The sequence below is a fragment of the Lathamus discolor genome, chromosome 2, assembly GCF_037157495.1.
Source record: "Lathamus discolor isolate bLatDis1 chromosome 2, bLatDis1.hap1, whole genome shotgun sequence".
NCBI lineage: Eukaryota > Metazoa > Chordata > Aves > Psittaciformes > Psittacidae > Lathamus > Lathamus discolor.
The window spans coordinates 10,368,710-10,386,993 of record NC_088885.1 but is presented as its reverse complement, the minus strand read 5'-3'; the positions used below and the strand labels follow the sequence as shown (position 1 = coordinate 10,386,993).

The 18,284-nt window shown below is 43.1% G+C and overlaps 1 protein-coding gene across 5 annotated transcripts in view; it reads left to right on the top strand.

Annotated features, from left to right (window-relative positions):
• The window catches only part of HECW1 (HECT, C2 and WW domain containing E3 ubiquitin protein ligase 1), a 253,047-nt gene that overhangs the window by 172,833 nt on the left and 61,930 nt on the right, over positions 1 to 18,284 (top strand). For 4 of the 5 annotated variants that reach the window (XR_010609789.1, XM_065665693.1, XM_065665692.1 and 1 more), the window contains 5 exons: positions 1,110 to 1,252; positions 3,234 to 3,334; positions 4,501 to 5,862; positions 9,240 to 9,341; positions 14,610 to 14,760. Coding sequence is in view for 4 of the 5 variants with exons in the window: in XM_065665693.1 (XP_065521765.1) it covers positions 1,110 to 1,252; positions 3,234 to 3,334; positions 4,501 to 5,862; positions 9,240 to 9,341; positions 14,610 to 14,760 (1,859 nt within the window). In the remaining variant the exon portion in view is untranslated. The remainder of the gene's footprint in view (positions 1 to 1,109; positions 1,253 to 3,233; positions 3,335 to 4,500; positions 5,863 to 9,239; positions 9,342 to 14,609; positions 14,761 to 18,284) is intronic. The other variant, XM_065665696.1, reaches the window with a different exon arrangement.

The following is an 18,284-nucleotide window of genomic DNA, read 5'->3' as shown; positions in this document are numbered from 1 at the left end:
TGGAGATAGCAAGGCCAAGTTATCTAATATATTTGCTTTTCACTATTTTCACTAACCAGAGCTTTGCTTTCCCTTTGGGGAGATCCCAGCATCTCCAGGTACCCTAGTCCTCCCAGGTTTAGAACCTGTACACATGGGTTTCGTTGCTTCTGCAACCTAAAATATCACCCTCCTTGTTCCTACCTCAGCTTTGAATGCACACAGTCTCTAAATGCTTATTGAAATATTACTAACCAATAAAAATTGATCTTTTTAAAACCAGATTAGTTGAGGTGGTGGACACATGTTTCAAAGCACTTGGTGGCAGCAGCAGTTTTAGATGGTGCCATTCCTATCTTCCCCTGTATTGTTTGTTCCAGTAGCCTGTGCCCTGTCTTACCTTTTGGCTTAGCTCTTTGTGGGACCATGCTGTAAACCAGGTTAGGGGATTTGTCCACATAAACAGTATTTTCAGAGTTTTCCCTTTTTGAGTTGGGGCAGGGATGAACAACAAAGGGATGTATCTGAAAACTGTGATCGTTCACCTCACTAGATCCTCACTTCTCAATTGCTGAGGTGTGCCTCCCAGCCGAAGTACCACAAATGGCCAGGCAAATGTAAAGAGGGCTAAATTCACTTGGAGGGAAATGCTGAGTAAACATCTCTTCAGGCTGCCAGTTCAGTTGACTCGCATGCAGTTTTTTAATGCTTTTAGATCTTGGGGCAGGGAGGGAGGGGAAATAAAGGAAAGAAAAAAAAAACATAATCTGTGCAATTACATTTAGATCAGTGACCATTGCTAGGGCAGAGTTCATTAGATTTCTGTAGGCATAGCGTCCTTACTATTGGCAAGCCTTGTTTGAAGTGTTTGGGTGCTACCATGACATGAACAAATGAAATCCATGCATTCCCCAAGACTGCTTCTTCAGCATTACACAATCCCTACAGGTGCTTTCACCTGACTGTTTTAAGGCCAGGATCTTTTTATTTTGTAGGCCTGTGCCTTGGGGTGCAAGGACTGCTTCTGTCCTGTGAAAAAGCCAGAGTCTTACACAGGTCTATAAGTCATGAGCCATGTACTGTTTTGCCCAGCCATCAGCTTCATGTCCTGTGCTCTTCCTTTATTGCAGCAATTCAGCTTTGTCTCCCTGCCCACGGATGTCCTGGAAATAGAAGTTAAAGACAAATTTGCAAAGAGCCGACCCATCATCAAGCGCTTCCTGGGAAAACTCTCCATGCCAGTCCAGCGCCTCTTGGAAAGACATGCCATAGGGTAAATTTGCTGCTTATGCTACTCTGTTGTTTAACAAGCATGTTGCTGTTTTGAAGTCCCTGGTGAGATATCATTATAGTGATACAATGATGTTGAGGAGGAGTTATTAGACTGACAGATGTCTGAGGAATGATGTTGGTCTTAATTAGAATTTATAGGACTACGGGCCAGAAAAAGAATTCCCTCTGTAACCTTATCCATTGCATTTGGAAAAGTGAGGGCTGGCATATAGGAAAGAAGACTGTTTTGTGTATTATGGCTGCGAATCTGGAGAGTGCAATATTTTCAATATGAATATTTTTTTAATGTTATCAACAGGCTGTTTTCATGTTTCAGGGAATTATCTATGGGCTAAAATTGTGCCATATCTGTTCCTCCTCCCTGTAATTTCTGGACAGTGGAAATGCTATTAAAAAAACCCCAAAACTGTGGCATGTTGTAATTAAATCTTTCTGACCCTACCCTACTACCAAGGAATAACCACTTCACTTGAGCTCACAAGCCCTGCCCTGCTTCCCTTTGCATGAAAGTCCTGGGAAGGTGTATGCTGCCAAAGTAACACAAACCAATTTGAGGAAGATAGGTAGTATTCAAAACCAAAAAGTTGGTTCTAAACTTGCAAGGTTCAGACCTTGAGGAGTGGAGAGAGAAAGAGTCATCTCCTGAGGAGAGCATACGCAATGCAGTTTCCAAGAAGGCAATTCTGAAAATTGGATCTCAATTCAGCAGAACAGCAGGAAGCTGAGCTTGTTGGAAGTGTTTTCGAACAGCTGGTTCAGAAACTGGCTGCGATATTGACAGCTGAATGTACCAGAAGGGACTAAGCTTCCTCCCTGTTTCTCATGTAGGGAGGATAGAGTAGCTTTTTAGAAACCAGATGGAAAAGAACAGCTTGGAGAAGGTAGAGCCCTATAACTGATATCACTGGCTTCCCTCTGTATGAGAAGATTTCCTCATCATCTTCTGATTATATCTTCCTATTTTACTTCCTTATTGTAAACACTGTCTATCTAATTATATACTTTCTGGCTTAGTTTTAATACCATAGTGGCTTTTAAATCTCAGGCAAGCTCAATGAGAAGTATACACACAAGTTCAGAAAGATCATACGCAAATCTTGTGATCGTCTCATTTACATGAGTTTCTGATGCATGTGAAACTATATCCTAGGAAATAGAGCCCAACTGGAAATGAACTATGTTTCTTCAAAGATGCATAAATATTCAGTGAACCCTTTACACTCAAGAAATGCTTTGCAAACATCTATTCAGCCTCATTTTGGGCAGCTGGGAAGTTAATCTCTTCTATAGTTTCATTCTGTTCTGAGGGGTGGATGAAGTGTGGCAAAGGGAGGGACCTGCACAAGGACAGAATGGAGTCATTGATCAACCTTGTCAGGAAGGTGTTCTCCTGATATTTCAGCTTCATAGAGGTAAGAGGGGTGGAAAGAGATGAAGACCAGTCATTCAGCCAGTTTGGAAAGAGAAGGTGGTAAGCGGGGACTGTCCTGTACAGGATATTAAAGGAAAGACCAGGAAAGCTGAATTTTATGCAGATGGTGAAGGGAAGGAAATACAGAAAAGTGAGGTTCTACAGAAGGATAGGTATGGTCAGATCAGCAAGGTAGTGAAGTCTTGTTACGATAGCAGAAGTGGGAGTTGTTTGCTTCCCATGTCAGTATTTTCATACCCATACTGCAGAAGTTCCATTCCCACCCTTCTCTCTCTATATATATATGCATACGTGCTTGTGTATCCCAGAAGCCTGTCTAGTCACTGATTCAGCTTTTCCATTGTAACTGAAGACATTGTCCTCTCCTCTGCCATTCTTTCTCTCGTATGCAAGTCAACATGCCCTCATGGCTGCGTTGAATAGCCTTTGAAAACCACTGTGTGTTTTTGTAGGCCACAGCAGCTTTATCTATGTGCAGTAGATGTTGGATAGGTTATAGTCTATTGTGACAGTATTTGTTTTCTTGCAGGGACAGGGTTGTAAGCTACACTCTGGGTCGCAGGCTTCCTACAGATCATGTCAGTGGCCAGCTGCAGTTCCGATTTGAGATAACTTCTTCCATCCATCCAGGTAATTCTCAGTCTTAACCTATCATTTATCTAGATCTTGTTCTTTTTTGCTTTGCATTCTTTCTCCTCAGAAATCTGAATTCATTCCTGACTGCTCTGGGACTTTAGGTGCACTCATGAGCAATGGACAGTGCATAAAGTTCCCCATCACAGGATGCATTGTGAGTCACACCTTCTTCCCTGTTTCCCCTTAGCTTAGAGGTACTGGTGTCTAATGTCCATTTGTTCTTGGCTGCTTCAAATACTCTGCCACATCACTGTGAGAGAAGAGGATGGAAAACTAAAGTATCATCTGCTCCTCAGTTACCTGTCATGGGGAACTGCTTACATGGACACTTGTAGTCATCTGCATTTCAGCACTTCGTAAATAAAAACACAGAATGTAATAGTAAAGATTATTAGAAACTATGTTATTTTGATTATTTTTAATGAAAAACCTAAGTAAAATAATCAGTGTTCCCCTCCTTCCCTCCCTTTTGGTTTGGTTTTGGTTAACTTTCTCTTGTAGTTATTAGGAAGTCACTGTCATTTTGGTGTAGGTTTGAACCTTGGCTTTCATGTCAGTATCAAGAGCATTGCTTGGGGACTCCTTGCATCTCTGTGCTAGTGCTAGTGCCCTCTCAGGTACACCTGGGATGGCATGAAAGACCCCAGCTTGTCTGGCATCTGGGAGGAGGTGGTACAGTTGAGGATCACATCAAAGGATGTTTTGGGAAAGCTTCTGCCTTTCAGTAGTGTGAAAAAGTTTAGGTTCTCTGTTGTGGTGTGCTGTCAGCTTCAGCATGACAAGAAAAACTTCATTAAAACCTCAGGGAAGACTTCATTGTCATACCCATGATATTCCCTCCAATGCCAGTTTGTCTCAAAGAATAGTTTCGAGAACATGTTTCCTTCAGGTTATGTTGCAAGGAGGTGGGATGCTGCATACAGATTATCGTCGTTAGTAAGCCCCCTGATTGTTAAATCCACTCTACAAAGACAGCCTAGCAAAACAAAAAATGTATCATTTCTTGATAGTTTCTCAGTTTCCCACTCATTTCACACTGTAATTTATGCTTTTAATTTTCTCAGATTGCTGTGGATACCTGTGCCCCCACAGCCAAGCTTCTGGTTCAGTCAACACTTCTTGTTAAAGGAGTAAGTAATTTCTTTTCCTGTCTCATACAGATGATGAAGAGGTCTCCATTAGTGCAGATCCTGAGCCAGCTGAACTCCAGGAAAGCCCTGTGAACAACCCCACAGAGGAAAGCCTCGGTGAGCCTCCATGCATCAACACAGTGACCTCAGAAAGCACAGCTCCAGAACAGCTAAATGGATACAGTGTGAACAGTGTCGATAGCCCAGGGGCTGTCAAACCTCCTGGGGAAGTCAACCAGAACAGCTTAAATGAAGAGCTAGCAGGAGATGGGGAGGTTGATACAGTGCAAGTTCCTGAGCCCTTGGAATCCATCCCAGGAGAAGCGCTGCCTTCTTTGAGTGCTACGGACCTCACGGAGCAGCTGGCTCTGCTGGCTTGCATGTCTCCTCCTGAGACTGAAGTTAGGGAAAACAACAAAGTCAATTCTGGTACTCAGGGAGATGGTGGAGTCTTGACCAGCATCGAAACGTTAGATCCTGGTGAGGTGAGTGCAGATGTGCATGCTGGCAAGGACATAGAGAAGAGTCAGGAAGAAGGGGCTTCAGCCCTGGAGGAAGAAGACAACAAGCTGCAGTTGAGGACAACAGCAAAGAGGAAAAACAGGCCATGCTCCCTGCCTGTGTCTGAACTTGAGACAGTCATAGCTTCAGCTTGTGGTGAGCCAGAGACCCCTCGCACACACTACATACGGATCCACAACCTGCTCCACAGTTTGCCCTCCGCACAGATGAGCAGTGATGGGGAAGAAGAGCAAGATGGTGGCAACGCTGGGGAGAACGATGAGGAATCTACAGTCAAGGAGGCGTTGGATAAAGAGGTGGTCAGTGAGAGTGAGACAGTGGCAGCAGAGCCGCCTCTGGAAAATGAGGCTGAAGAGAACTTCAGCCAGAGCACGGCGGCTCCTGGGACCTTGGATGAGCAACTCTCGGAATTAAATGATGGGCTGTTGGATGGGGAACACCCCAGGACAGGAAGCGAGAGCGAGTCAAGCTCCAGGCCCAATGGTGACGAGTGTGAGGCGTGCGACACCTCTTGCTACAGCCCCTCTTGCTACAGCACCTCCTGCTACAGTACCTCCTGCTACAGCACTTCATGCTACAGCACCTCCTGTTATGACAGTAACAATCGCTTCTCCAGCCATACCCGCTTCTCCTCTGTCGACAGTGCAAAGATTTCTGAGAGCACGGTCTTTTCCTCACAGGATGATGATGAGGAAGAGAACAGTGCTTTCGAGTCAGTGCCAGATTCAGTGCAGAGCCCTGAGCTGGACAGGGAGCAAGTGGATGGCTCCTCCCAGTGGCCAGATGAACTAGTAGCTCATGGTGGGAACCCACAGAGAGCCACAGAGAGTCTAGACACCCCAATAGCAGGTCCAAGCAGCAGAAGAGAAGGTTAGATCCTGAGAATTGATGCGCTGAGCAACCCTGATTATCTGGATGTCGCAGAAGGCATCAGATAATCAAGGTCTCAGATTGCTCACAGTTTATTTCGTACAAATTTGGGGGCTGTGAGCTGGGCCAGATATCAGGGAAGGTTGGATAATTGAGCCTGTCCTTAAAAATCCCAGCCAAACCAGATAAATCAGGTGGAGATCTGTGTATATGGATTCCTGTAGATACACACGCATTATTACAAATTCAAGATTAGCTACCGTATTTATGTGGCAGATCAGAATTACCACATCCACCAACTCATTCCTTATTTCTTGGGATTGTTTCATTTCACATTCTGATGTGCTGCCATGTCTCTGATGGTCAGTGAGGGGACCAACTTGTGCTTGGCAAAGGGCAGAGATGCTGATTTACACCAGCTACACATCTGGGCCAGTTTCTGCGTATGATTTGTAGCCACACACAGTCATAAGCATGGAGAAATGCAAATATTTCTCTTACCCAGTTTTCTAGCCCCATTTGTTCCAATTCCCCACATATCACACAAATCTACCTCAGGTTTCACAGGCCATAGGGCAACTCAACAGAGAGGGTTTTTTCTTAGATACTTCCAAAACTGAGCTATCTTGAACAAAGTTCTCATCTCCTTGCCCTTCTCTAGATAGAAAACATACTTAAAGTAATTTTTAATCTTTGTATTTTAGGTACTGTTTTTTCCAATCCCTGCAAACCATTCCATTAAATTGCTCCCTTTTGTAACTCATTTAATGTCACATGGAGATACATGGAGGATGGGTTTGATCACACATCCTTTCTTCAGCTAGTGTATTATTTTTCTCCAGCTGAAGAAGCAAATGCCGTAGCAGCTAAGGAGCATGCAGCAAGGTTAAGAGATAGCCTTTGCATTCCCAGACCCCAAGTCATCTGTCTCCCAGTGTAAGTGACACTAAATTAAAATTGCAGGAAAAGGATAACATATTGGAGAACCACAGAGAAACCCCGCTAAAGCATCCTTCTGCCTTTTCCTTCTCCATTCCCAGTTTATTTCACCCCATGTTCCACTGCCACAGACATGCACAGTATTTCCCAGCAGGAAGAAAGGTGTAAGGGTGGCCTTACACACTGGGTTGTGTGAAGATTTGTAGGCAGCTGGGCCTAGGTAATTGTTTCCTCTGCAAAGCAGAATCTAGCCTGAAAAAGAGTATTAAAATCTCAGAAGTACACAGAGGTGTAGAAACCCATTTTCCCTCCTTGCAGACGAGGGTCTTTGTGTGTAGACAGCATTTATGTGCAAGTATACTAAGGGGGCACGAGTGTGTGTGTGTGTGACCATGCTTTCAGATTGGATGGCTATTTTGAATTGTGTGTACTTTTGAGAGGGGACATGGGGGAAGAAGGTGGCTTCTTCATATGGATTGAGTACAGCTTCAAGATTGTGCCCCTTGAGCTTGTATAAAGGGCATTGCAGTGCTCACGGTGGCTTTGCTTTGCTTAAGTGGGAGGGAGCATGGCTGAAAGGCAGCCTTGCTCTTAGCACTCTCTTGGTCCCACCGGGGGTGCTTCAGTAAATGTGCACATTGCTTCATGACTTGGCAGCTGTTACAAATACAGTAGATGTGGTCACCTCCATCCACTCCAGGTGACTGATACTACCATGCTTCCGCTGGCTTGGCGTAACTATCTTGACTAGGGGAGAGTCAATTATGGTAAGTAAAGAAACATAGATGGATGATCTGGTAGTTGATGCTACACTGCCTGTAGTAACAGAAGTTTTTAAGGCTATGAGAGATGGACTTCTAGCACTGAGTAATAACTTACGTAACTCTGCTGTCTGTTCAAAACATGCAGCAGATGCTGCTGTGAGATACGCCTATACACAAGTGGTTTAATGGAGACATTTAACAGGCCATACGGTATCATCAGAGCACCTAGAAGAGGGAGTATTTTTATCTTAAGTGATTTTTCTCACTTCTGGATGGTATGAGGTTTCTTTACAGTTTGATACAAAATTGGCTTCTGCCTTCTAGCTGTTGGTTGTTTAAAGAAAACCCGTAAGTTTTGGTAAATGTGGGGTTTTTTTACATTTGATAGCTGTATGTTTGGGCCTTTAACAGAATGTTCATTCTTAGGCTATTAAGATTCTGACATTAAAGACAACTAAACCAGCCAGCACACAGCAAGTTTGGCTTAGCTGAATGGTTCTGGTGATGTTGGAAATGCTAAATATAGTTGTTTTTTTTTTCCATAAGTTGCATCTTTCTGATGCATGTAAATGTTAAATATATGCAATTCAGATTGTATTAACAGGCCCACCTTGAGCTGGAGGCTATAGTGAAAAACTGTTACCACACAGTATGCAAATGTGTCCACTTGTGGGATAAATAGTTGTGGTTTCTAAGATTTTAAGAACAGATCAAGAAGGAATCTTAATTCTAGAATCTGAAGGTTTTAATGTGTAGGTTCCTCATTCTCACAGTTCAGTCTAAGATAAGGAATGCTTTTACATCCCTACTGTAACTTCTTAGTTTCTAAAAGGGTTCTATAAACATTAACTAGATCTTAAGTTACTTGTTCCTTTCAACAGAACATGAGTTTGGACATTTGTTTAGGTTTCATTTATTTCATATTTGGATATATAGACATATATACAATGTTAGTATTTAAAAACTTCCTCTGCGCTGTCTACTGTGTCTCTCTTCTTCTTTCCCTCTTCTATATCTCAGGGCTTCCTTCTTTATCTTGGATCCTGACTATGTCTCACTATCTCTTGTTCTCCTATTCTACCACCTGTCTACCTACCTGTTTCTGGTCCTTCTCTCATTCTCCTTCCTTACACTCAAGATGGACTCTTCATGTTTTGAAAACTACCTATAGAAGGGGATAGTTTTCTGCTTTGCAGGGACTACAGAGTCCTGCCGTTCCAGCACACTTAGCCATGGGTCTTTTAGAAAAGCAGAGAATGATGATCCAAGGCAGCTTTTAGCCTCGTATTCCACTGATGTGGTGAATTAAAAGCTGGAACCAGGATTTTGTATGTTCCTGCAAATTTCAGCAGAAGCATGAGTTTGGTTTTATATGCACAGTGTTTCTCAGAGATCAAGCCTGATTCTTCTCTCGCTTACATTATGAGTCCAGAATCTGGCCCATAACAGTTTAGCATTGACTCAAATCAGAGATCAGAGCCTTGACTGCATTATTTTAATAACTTGGGCATATGAGTTATTATCAAAATAGTGCCTGAAAATAGGAATAACCAGAGCTGCTAGTACACCAGGCTAACCTGTTTACAAAATCACTTGTTTTACAGTAGCACATTTTTTGAACCACATTGTGAAAACAGTGAATGACTCTCAATGTCTTGAATATCTTGTCCTTAGGTGATTGTCCTTTACTCCATAATTCTCAGCCAGTCAGCCAGCTTCCTTCTCTGAGGCCTGAACACCATCACTACCCAACTATCGATGAGCCTCTTCCACCAAGTAAGCTTTAGTTTTTTAATTTCTTGCGTTTTTTGAGCTTTTCCTGTTAACTCAAACAGTGTAGAGGTCAGTATGTCTTTCTAAATAACCCCATCTGTTCTGTATACACATTCTCCAGAACCCAAGCAATATGCCCTTTTGTTTCCCTTATCTGATCCTGGTTTCAGGTGTTGTCATGTTATTTTGGACAAGCTCCATATAACCTCCCTCTGCCTTGGTCCATCTTCTTCCTTAGCTATCATGAAATGAAAATAATACTTTTTCCCCGTTTCCAGTCAGTGTATTTGAACTCAAGTGAGTGTATATCTGTCAGGTGTTCCAGAAGCATTACTGTAAAGCTTTCTGGGTGGTGTATCAACAAAGTACTCTGATTTCTCTGTAACATTTGTCTCCAGGTTTTTCGTGGCTGACTTCAAAGATGGTTTGGGATGGCAGTCCCTGTGGCCTGCCAGCTCTGCTTGCAGGTCCAGCAGGAGCCTTTTCACAGTCACGATGCGCAGACAGACAGGTCCAACTCTGTGCAAAACCAGCAGATGCTGGGAAAAAGCAGCTCACACAGAGTGGTCTTGTACTCTCTTTGGATTTGATAAACAGCGAATTTTATGTTCATTGTGGACTGTAATGGCATCTGCAGTTACGTTGGATAAAAAATGAGAGGGTCTTAAGTAGCGTAATTGAATAGCAGGCTGACAATATGGGATTTTTACCACTGAATCAACTGATGGAGGTGTTTTCACTTGTTTCTGTAGCCTCCCCAGTGTGTATTCCTGGAGGATTACCCGCTCAGGATTACCCGCTTTTTGCATTGGCTTTAAATGGCCAGCAGAGCGCACTCTATGCCCTGCAATGTGCTGTTCATCACCTTTCAGCTTCGGCACTTATTTAACGACCTAAAATGTGCAGAGCCTCAGAAAAACAACCAGGCATATACACAAAGCACTCTATTTTCTTCAAAGCCCAGGAAAGGAACATACTTATTTGGCCTATGGGGCCGTTGACAAATAATTTATCATTTACCAACCATTCTGTCAGTATTCCCTAAGCCAAAAATAGCCCAGATGCTGGCGTCAGCTGCACAGTAGCATGAATGATTCAAATGCCTTTGACCCCATGAAGTCTTATTAGAGTACCACTGTGGCTTGCCAGTGAATGATGAAATGGGAATGGTTACCTCTGTAATAGGCAAATATTTCTCTTCCTCCCACTCTTACCTCAAGACTTTGGAAATAGGGCACATTCCCCATTAATGATGTTAATGATAGGACACTGACATCACCGCAGGTAAACAAAACAGTGTGAATCTGTTCCGTATTCTTCCATCACCAATTCAATACATTTTTCCTCTTTCTGATAATTATCCTCAAATGGTAAGTATTTCTACCATTGGTTTTCACAAGTGCTTTTGTGATAGGATTTAAGGACATGAAATGCAATGTGTGATGATACAGAACTGGTACCCCTTTGTAGGATTCTATTTTAGCGTTTGCATATAACATCACTTTTTACAACAATGGCTGACAGTGTGGCTTAAATATGTTTATCGTTGTAGGACTAGACTATGTTAATTTGGAGAGCAAAAATGTTGAATTTAGTAATATCACCTAGGAAGCCTGCTTCCAAAAACTCTTCATGAAATTTTAAGGTCATTTCAAAATAATAACTGTAGCTTTAAACTAGAAATGTTTGGGTTTTTAGCATTCAGTATCGCTATCTCAGTGCCTTTAATGCCTCTTAGTCTTAGATAAATAGTTCTTCAATCATGCGAAAGGAAGAAACTTTGTATTTTAAACGTTTTTAAGTGTGATCAAACCTGGCTTACTTCTCACATGCAGCATTCACCTCTGCCATAGAGCTGAAGATGATTTGCCAGTGCTGTACATTCAGCAAATTGACTGGTTTTGCTTTGGTCATGGAGAACCTTCTGGACAGTTTTCTTTGTCTTTTGAATAGTTTTCTTAGTAACTTTGTTTCATCATAACCCCACAACATTTGGGGTTTCAGACAGTGTTATGTAGGAAAGTAAGTTAGAACAGGTTCATTTTTTATGTGGGAATATCATAATGGCCAGTCTGAATGCAAAGGTCTATACAAGATTGAGAGATTTTCAGAGTTTGCACGGCCTCATGACGGCATTATTAGTCACCCCTTATTATGTGTATATTTGCCAGTACTGGTGAAAACCCTACAGAACTGAGGCCAAGAAAAATACATGTGCCCAGTTCAGAGCTGCTCTTTGCTGAAGGTGTGGCTGAGCTTGGAAAGGGAAAGACAGTGTATTTACTTTGCCCTGCCAGGATTGTGGTACTGCCAGAAGAAAAAGTTGTGTCTTCTGGTACAAACCAGAGCGGTTTCAAAGGCTGCTGTGAAATATGACTGGGCTGATGGAGAACAGAACCAGCAGTGTCCTGTCCCCAGCCCTGTGCTCCAACATGCTCTGACTCTGAAGGTTAGATGGAGGTTGGTCTGTGTTGTAGTCACAGTCTTATTTTGCCTGAAAAATAGACAAAAGGCCCTGAGGAGATTTGGCTGCTTCCTTCATCCCCTGTGCCCCTGAAGTAGCACGAAGGGACTTGAGCACAGCTCAGGAGCAGAGTCCTGTTTGCCTGTTCACCTATCAGCATGTTTGTCTCTCTGTGCAGGTATCCATCTGTCCACAAATCTGGTATCGTATGCAACATCAGTGACTTGTGTGACTTGCAGGTTCTCTTGTGGGCAGGCAGAAAGTGCTCCTGCCACCCTCTGACAGCCTTCCTGGGGGACCAGAAGAAGAGTTGTTCAGCTGATGAGAAATACTGCTGCAGGTTTCTCAAAAGCCACGTGACATGCAGTTGCTAATATTTGAGCATGCCAATGCAAGCGTCAACCCATGGTTTCAGGTGTATATACACATAAAGTAATGAATAAAGCATCACTTACTGATAGGTGCAGTTCATGTCTGTACAGACCACTGCTGGATGTCTGATACATCCGAGAGATCATCTTCCTGAAGTTGTGATCCAGTCTGTGTGATCCTGGCATGATGTTTTTACTGTGACCTCCAAGCTCTGTGCAAGTTTCATTGCTCCTAGATTTCCAGCTACTGTGCTTAGGAGCTTAGGAACTCTGAGTTGCATTTGATAAGAGAGACTGCTACATCGCCTCTAGAGCCGGTCATGCACAGGGCTGGATTATGAGAATCCCTTGTTTGACTGTGTAATTGGCTAGTATTATTCTTACTAAGTGTCCATCAGCAGACTTCAGACCAATATGACCAGTTAGCATTTTCCGTGTAGACTGCCTAGAGTGTAGATCTGCGGCACTGTCTACAAGCCTCTAATTACCCATCAACCTTTATTATTCTCAACTTCTTACGTGTATACTGCAATAGTATGGGGTGAAGGATTTATCCTTTGCCAGACAACAGCAAGGAAAACGAATATCTTTGTGATGGTAAGACAGATCATGTCACCTTTGTTCTGGCCAAGATTATTTCCTTGAGGATACTGCAGATAGTGCATAGCTCCAGAAGGACCGTTCCCACCAACAGTGATACACCTGCCACCAGCGACAGTGTGCTCAGCAAAGCACTGGCCTTCAGCCTGCCTTATGTGTCAGTCTGATTTCCTTCAATGTGCATCTGTTGGTGTGCTGTTTTTCACTGTCTTATGTTTTAGACATTGTTTTCACAATGCTTTGATCTTGGTCTTGAAACAGCTGCACTATCCTTGGAAATCTTTACCTGGTGGGAGGAAGAGAGAGTCCTCTCCTGAAAGTTACATTGTGATGCTCACAGTGAGACACGGTGTGTGTACCTGGCTATAGGTTTTGTGTCTGTAAGGAGTCAGGTACTTCCAGACAGCATTGAAAGAAATAATGCATGTGCATATGGCTGTTGTTGTGTCAGAGTCTTACAGAATATGCCCCCAAGGACTCCCAGTGACCCTCTTCTAAGGTTTGTGGTGTTAACAGGCCAGGGGCAGCCAGCCATAGAATTCACACAGCCTACACTTGGCTGGGACCAGCCCAGGTATGGAAACTGAGTTTAGCCAGGGCCAGCATTCAGGGGATGGGAACTGGTCATGAAGGATACATTTCCAGATACAGCAGGAAGAGGTAGAACTTCAGTCCTACTCTTAGATTGTAGGAGATAAAATACATAAAGTATGAAATCCAGCTGATCCTGAACTTGATCCATAGAAGGAGTGGACTCATCAGGGATGAGGGTATCATAGTAGGAACTTGGGAATAAGATGAAGTGTTTGCCACCAAAGGTAATCACCATATGTGCATTTGTGTGTGAATGTGAGTGAGGTTTGTGTATAAACACGTGTAGAAAGTATGTGCATATATTTACATAGCTCTGTCATCATCAACTGATGAATCATGTAAAACTATGAAGCTAGCAAGTTGAATTTATATCACTATTCCATACATTCCAACCAATTTGATATGTGACTTTGCTAGCTAACTCATTCCTGAATTTCTCCTGTTCAAAAACCTTTTCTTTTATCAACATTACCATTTTCCACAAGCCATCATATACCAAATAACTTAGTTTTCAGTCATGGGACCATATAAACATTAGAAGGAAACAACAGTGATAGAAGGCTCAATATTATGCTGCAGACTTTCAGTCTACTCGGCATCATCCATCAGAGCAATAGATTTATGATACTCATCTGTTTAGAGAGATTTCTAAGGATATGTCCAACCAGGCTTTGATCAGTTTTCAGGAGAGCCTTTAATTGTATGGTATCCTTCGAAGCCACTTTATAAAAAGAGAGAGAAATGAAACACATTTGTTCTGAAACACAGCAAAAACGAACCCATGGGATTTGACATATTAGCTCAGATATAATCCTTTTCCACTAAGGATTGGTTCTGTGTGGCTACCCTGACCTGTAATCAATCCAGCCAACTAGTGCTACTAATTGTAACATTATCTAGCCCTTTAAAAACTGGGGCCACTTGGTTTTTATAGTCTATGGCAGTGAACTCCATAGGCTACCTATGTGCTGTGTGTGAAATATTCATGTATATGCATATCCTGCCTATACATATATATAGACAAGCACATAGCATATATACACATTTGAATGTATACTTTGACTATATACACATAATATATATTGTAAGCATGTAGACTATATATATGGTATCTCTTGTGTGTATATACCCTGTCTGTGTACATGTATGTGTGTGTATATATATATATATATCTCCCACAGTTAAGTTTTCTGGAAGGTATCATACTGACAGCATCACCCCTTCCTCTTTTTCCAACCCTAGACTGGGAAGCTCGGATAGACAGCCATGGGAGGGTGTTCTACGTGGATCATGTCAACCGAACCACCACGTGGCAGCGCCCCACAACTGCGGCAACGCCGGATGGGATCCACAGATCTGGCTCCATCCAGCAAATGGAGCAGCTGAACCGGCGGTGAGCATTTGCAGCTATACTAATCCCTTGAGATCTGTGCTCCCCAGTGCAATGCATTGGTTCCCTGAGGATTTATCTTTCCTCCTTGTCCAAATCCAGCGTACGTGTTCCTGTCCCCACTGCTGGTCTCTTTTACCCTCCTGTGGGTGTCTGGTACCCGAACTTGCCCAATGAGAAGTGCTGTTGAGTGAAAGCTGTTGCAAAACGTTTCAAACAGCAGAAAGAGCCTTTTGGAAAGTTTTTTTGAGCTGACTCCCAGAAGAGAAGGGAGTGTTCTTCCAAAAGATGGAGTTGCTTTTGCTGCTTAACTGTTAGAGTGCTACCAGTGGGTCAGCATCTACTGCTACGCTGTGGAGGTTTCTGAGCTGTTACTGAAATAGTGTTGCTGTATCAGTGTGGCATTTCTGCTCAAGCTAATTAGGCCTGTTGAAAGGTCTGTCTCCTTTTCTAGGACAGAGCACTGCTCTAATAGGACTGTACACATGTCTAGATGTAGACAGATCTGCTTAGTGTTACACTGGGGCCTGTAAATCTGTCAGTTCATTCTGAGATGGCTGAGATATCTCTTAACACGGGGAATATTTTCCTTTTAAGTAGTCCACACATAGGTTTGTTTATCATTTCTTTTTCATCTTTGTTTTTCAGACTGAATTTAAGAGGAAAGAGAAAAAATAAACAGTTGCTCAAAAGTCTTCCTTTTTTACTTCAGAAAAGGATTTCTTTTTAATTCCCTGCGTAATGTAATGGTACAGGTTCTAGAAAAAGACAAGCAAACCAGAAATTATATTCTAATTGTAGCACGCAAAAGGCCACAGAAGTTTTTTGGTCTTTTTTGTATTCTAAGAGGAAGATCCACAGATGAGAGAAGGATGCAGAGTTTCAAAGTACTCTGAAAAGAGTGCAGAATAGTTTGGGTGTTACTGCGTGTGAGGAGAACTGGGCCCTGAGCGACAACTAGAAAACTAATGCAACTTGTAGAGAGCAAGCCAGCCCTTTTAAAGGGGTTGTTTAGCAGGTTAAGTTGACACCATAAACACGCTCTTGAAGAATTTCTCTTTTTTTTCCTCACTAAAATTCATCATTTTGGATAGCGTTTCATAACGTGTTATGTCTTATGGAAGACACACTAAAATAAGTGAATATTTAACGTAGCTTTCTTAAGGGGATTTACATGACTTTTCTGTCATTTAGCGTTTGTCTTTAAGAGGGATTTGGACTATGTCAAAGCTCAGACTATTTGGCTGCCACTTAAGCAAGTTATCTACCACAGAAAGCTCTGTTCTAGACATGGAATCATAGAATGGTTTGGGTTCAAAGGTACTTAAAGCTCATCCATTTCCAACCCCCTGCCATGGGCAGGGACACCTTCCACTAGAGCAGGTTGCTTCAAGCCCCGTTGTTATGGTTTAAACCCAACTACAAACCTCGTTCACTCACTCCCCCCACTTCTTGCCCTCCCTCTGCTCCTGGAGGGACGGAGAGGAGAATCGAAAAGAATGCAACTCCCACGGGTTGAGATAAGAACAGTTCAGTAACTAAGGTATAACACAAATCACTGCTGCTACCACCAATAATAATAATGATAAAGGAAATAACAAGGGAAGAGAATACAACACCTCAGCACCAGCCAACAGATAACTCGCCCCACTCCCCCCATCCGAGCACTGACCGATACCTCGTCCAACCCTGCAGTCCCCCCCCTAGAAGAGAGAGTGTGCCCTTCTGGGTAACTCCCAGTTACATCCTGGGCACGACGTGCTGTGGTATGGAATACCTCTTTGGTCAGTTTGGGTCAGGTGTCCTGTCTCTGCTTCCTCCCAGCTTCCCCTCCTTCCTAGCAGAGCATGAGGCTCAGAAAGTTCTTGGCCAGACCAAACATTTGAGCAGCAACTGAAAACATCGGCGTTATCAGCACTGTTCCCAGGCCAAAAGATCAAAGCACAGCACTGTACTAGCTCCTTAAGGAGAAAAATGACTGCTACTGCTGAACCCAGGACACCCGTCCAACCTGGCCTTGAGCACTGCCAGGGATGGGGCAGCCACAGCTTCTCTGGGCACCCTGTGCCAGCACCTCAGCACCTTCACAGGGAAGAACTTCCTCCTAATGTCTAATCTCAGTATCCCCTCTGTCAGGTTAAAGCCATTCCCCTTGTCCTGTCCTTACAGGCCCTTGTCCAAAGCCACTTTCCAGGTTTCCTCTAGCTCCTTTAGGCACTGTGAACCACTCTAAGGTCTCCCCTCAAGGAGCCTTCTCTTCTCCAGGCTGAACGAGCCCAGCTCTCTCAGCCTGGCTCCAGAGCAGAGCTGCTTCAGGCCTCGCTGCATCTCTGTGGCCTCCTCTGGATTTGCTCCAGCAGCTCCATGTTCCTCCTGTGTTGTTGCCCCCAGAGAGAGATGGACATAGGACTGCAGGGGGTCTCAGGGTGGATCAGAGCTGGAGGATCCCCTCCCTCGAGTTGCTGGACACACTCCTTTTGATGCATCCCAGCACGTGGTTGACATACATCAGCTTTTTTGTTTGGTGGGGTTTCGTTTTTGGGTTTGTGTTGCTGAGTTTGGACTCATGTAAGTGCAGCACAGCCAGGAAAGGAACAAGTGCTTGAGAGAGTCTGCATGGGCATTTACCATTCTGTTAGTTAATGAAGGTTAATCACATTTGTCTTTGTGACCTCCTTGCTTCAAAATTGATTATTCCATGTTTTCATGTAGGCTGCCTGGCTCTCATGGTTATGCCTTGATTGTCATGGGTTTGGGTTGTGAATTCACAGTTAATGGGACTGACCTTTGAATCTGACTAGTCTTAGTATTCACATATCCAATTGCAAAGTGAGAAGTATAGAGCTTTTTCAGCAGTGACATATCTCTCCTTACCCATGTTCCATTGGAGACCAAGCACTTTGCAGCTTAATTTAATGTGAACTGTCATGGCTTCTTGGGACAGCGGAAGAAAGCTGATGATTCTCTACTGTCTTCCAAAGAGTTCAGTTGGTTTGAGAAGTTGAATACAAAGGTCTCCTATTGTTCCTATGTTTGGGAACAGTTTCTAAGATTCTAGTAAGAGATTCATCCTAGATCTCTGGGTGTTTGTCCAATGACAAGGCACTGCTGTGTTTTCAATGTGGCTGCTGTAAGTTTTTCAGTTACTGTTGTCCTAAAACTAATTTCAGTTATTTCATGTCTCCAGATTTCAGGATTATGAGGAAAACCCCTTTTCATAAATGGTTATTTTCAGCACTGTGGAGGATCAGACTTTGTTTTAAGCACTCGTTTTAGAAATACTGTTTTGTTGTATTTAAAACTTCATTATTTGAAATGCTCTTCAGCAGACATACCCGAGAATCATTTTAGGTGAGGCAACAGCAAGCATAGACCTTGCTGATAGAATTAGCAGCAGCCTGAACTTTTGCTCTAACCTCAAAGAAAATTTGGACTCAGGATCACTTAGCAGTCTGAGAAAACTTGGCGACTTTTCTTTTTAAACCAATCTACTCGCTTTCCAGTTTCCTGGTTTCATTTGTGGAAGG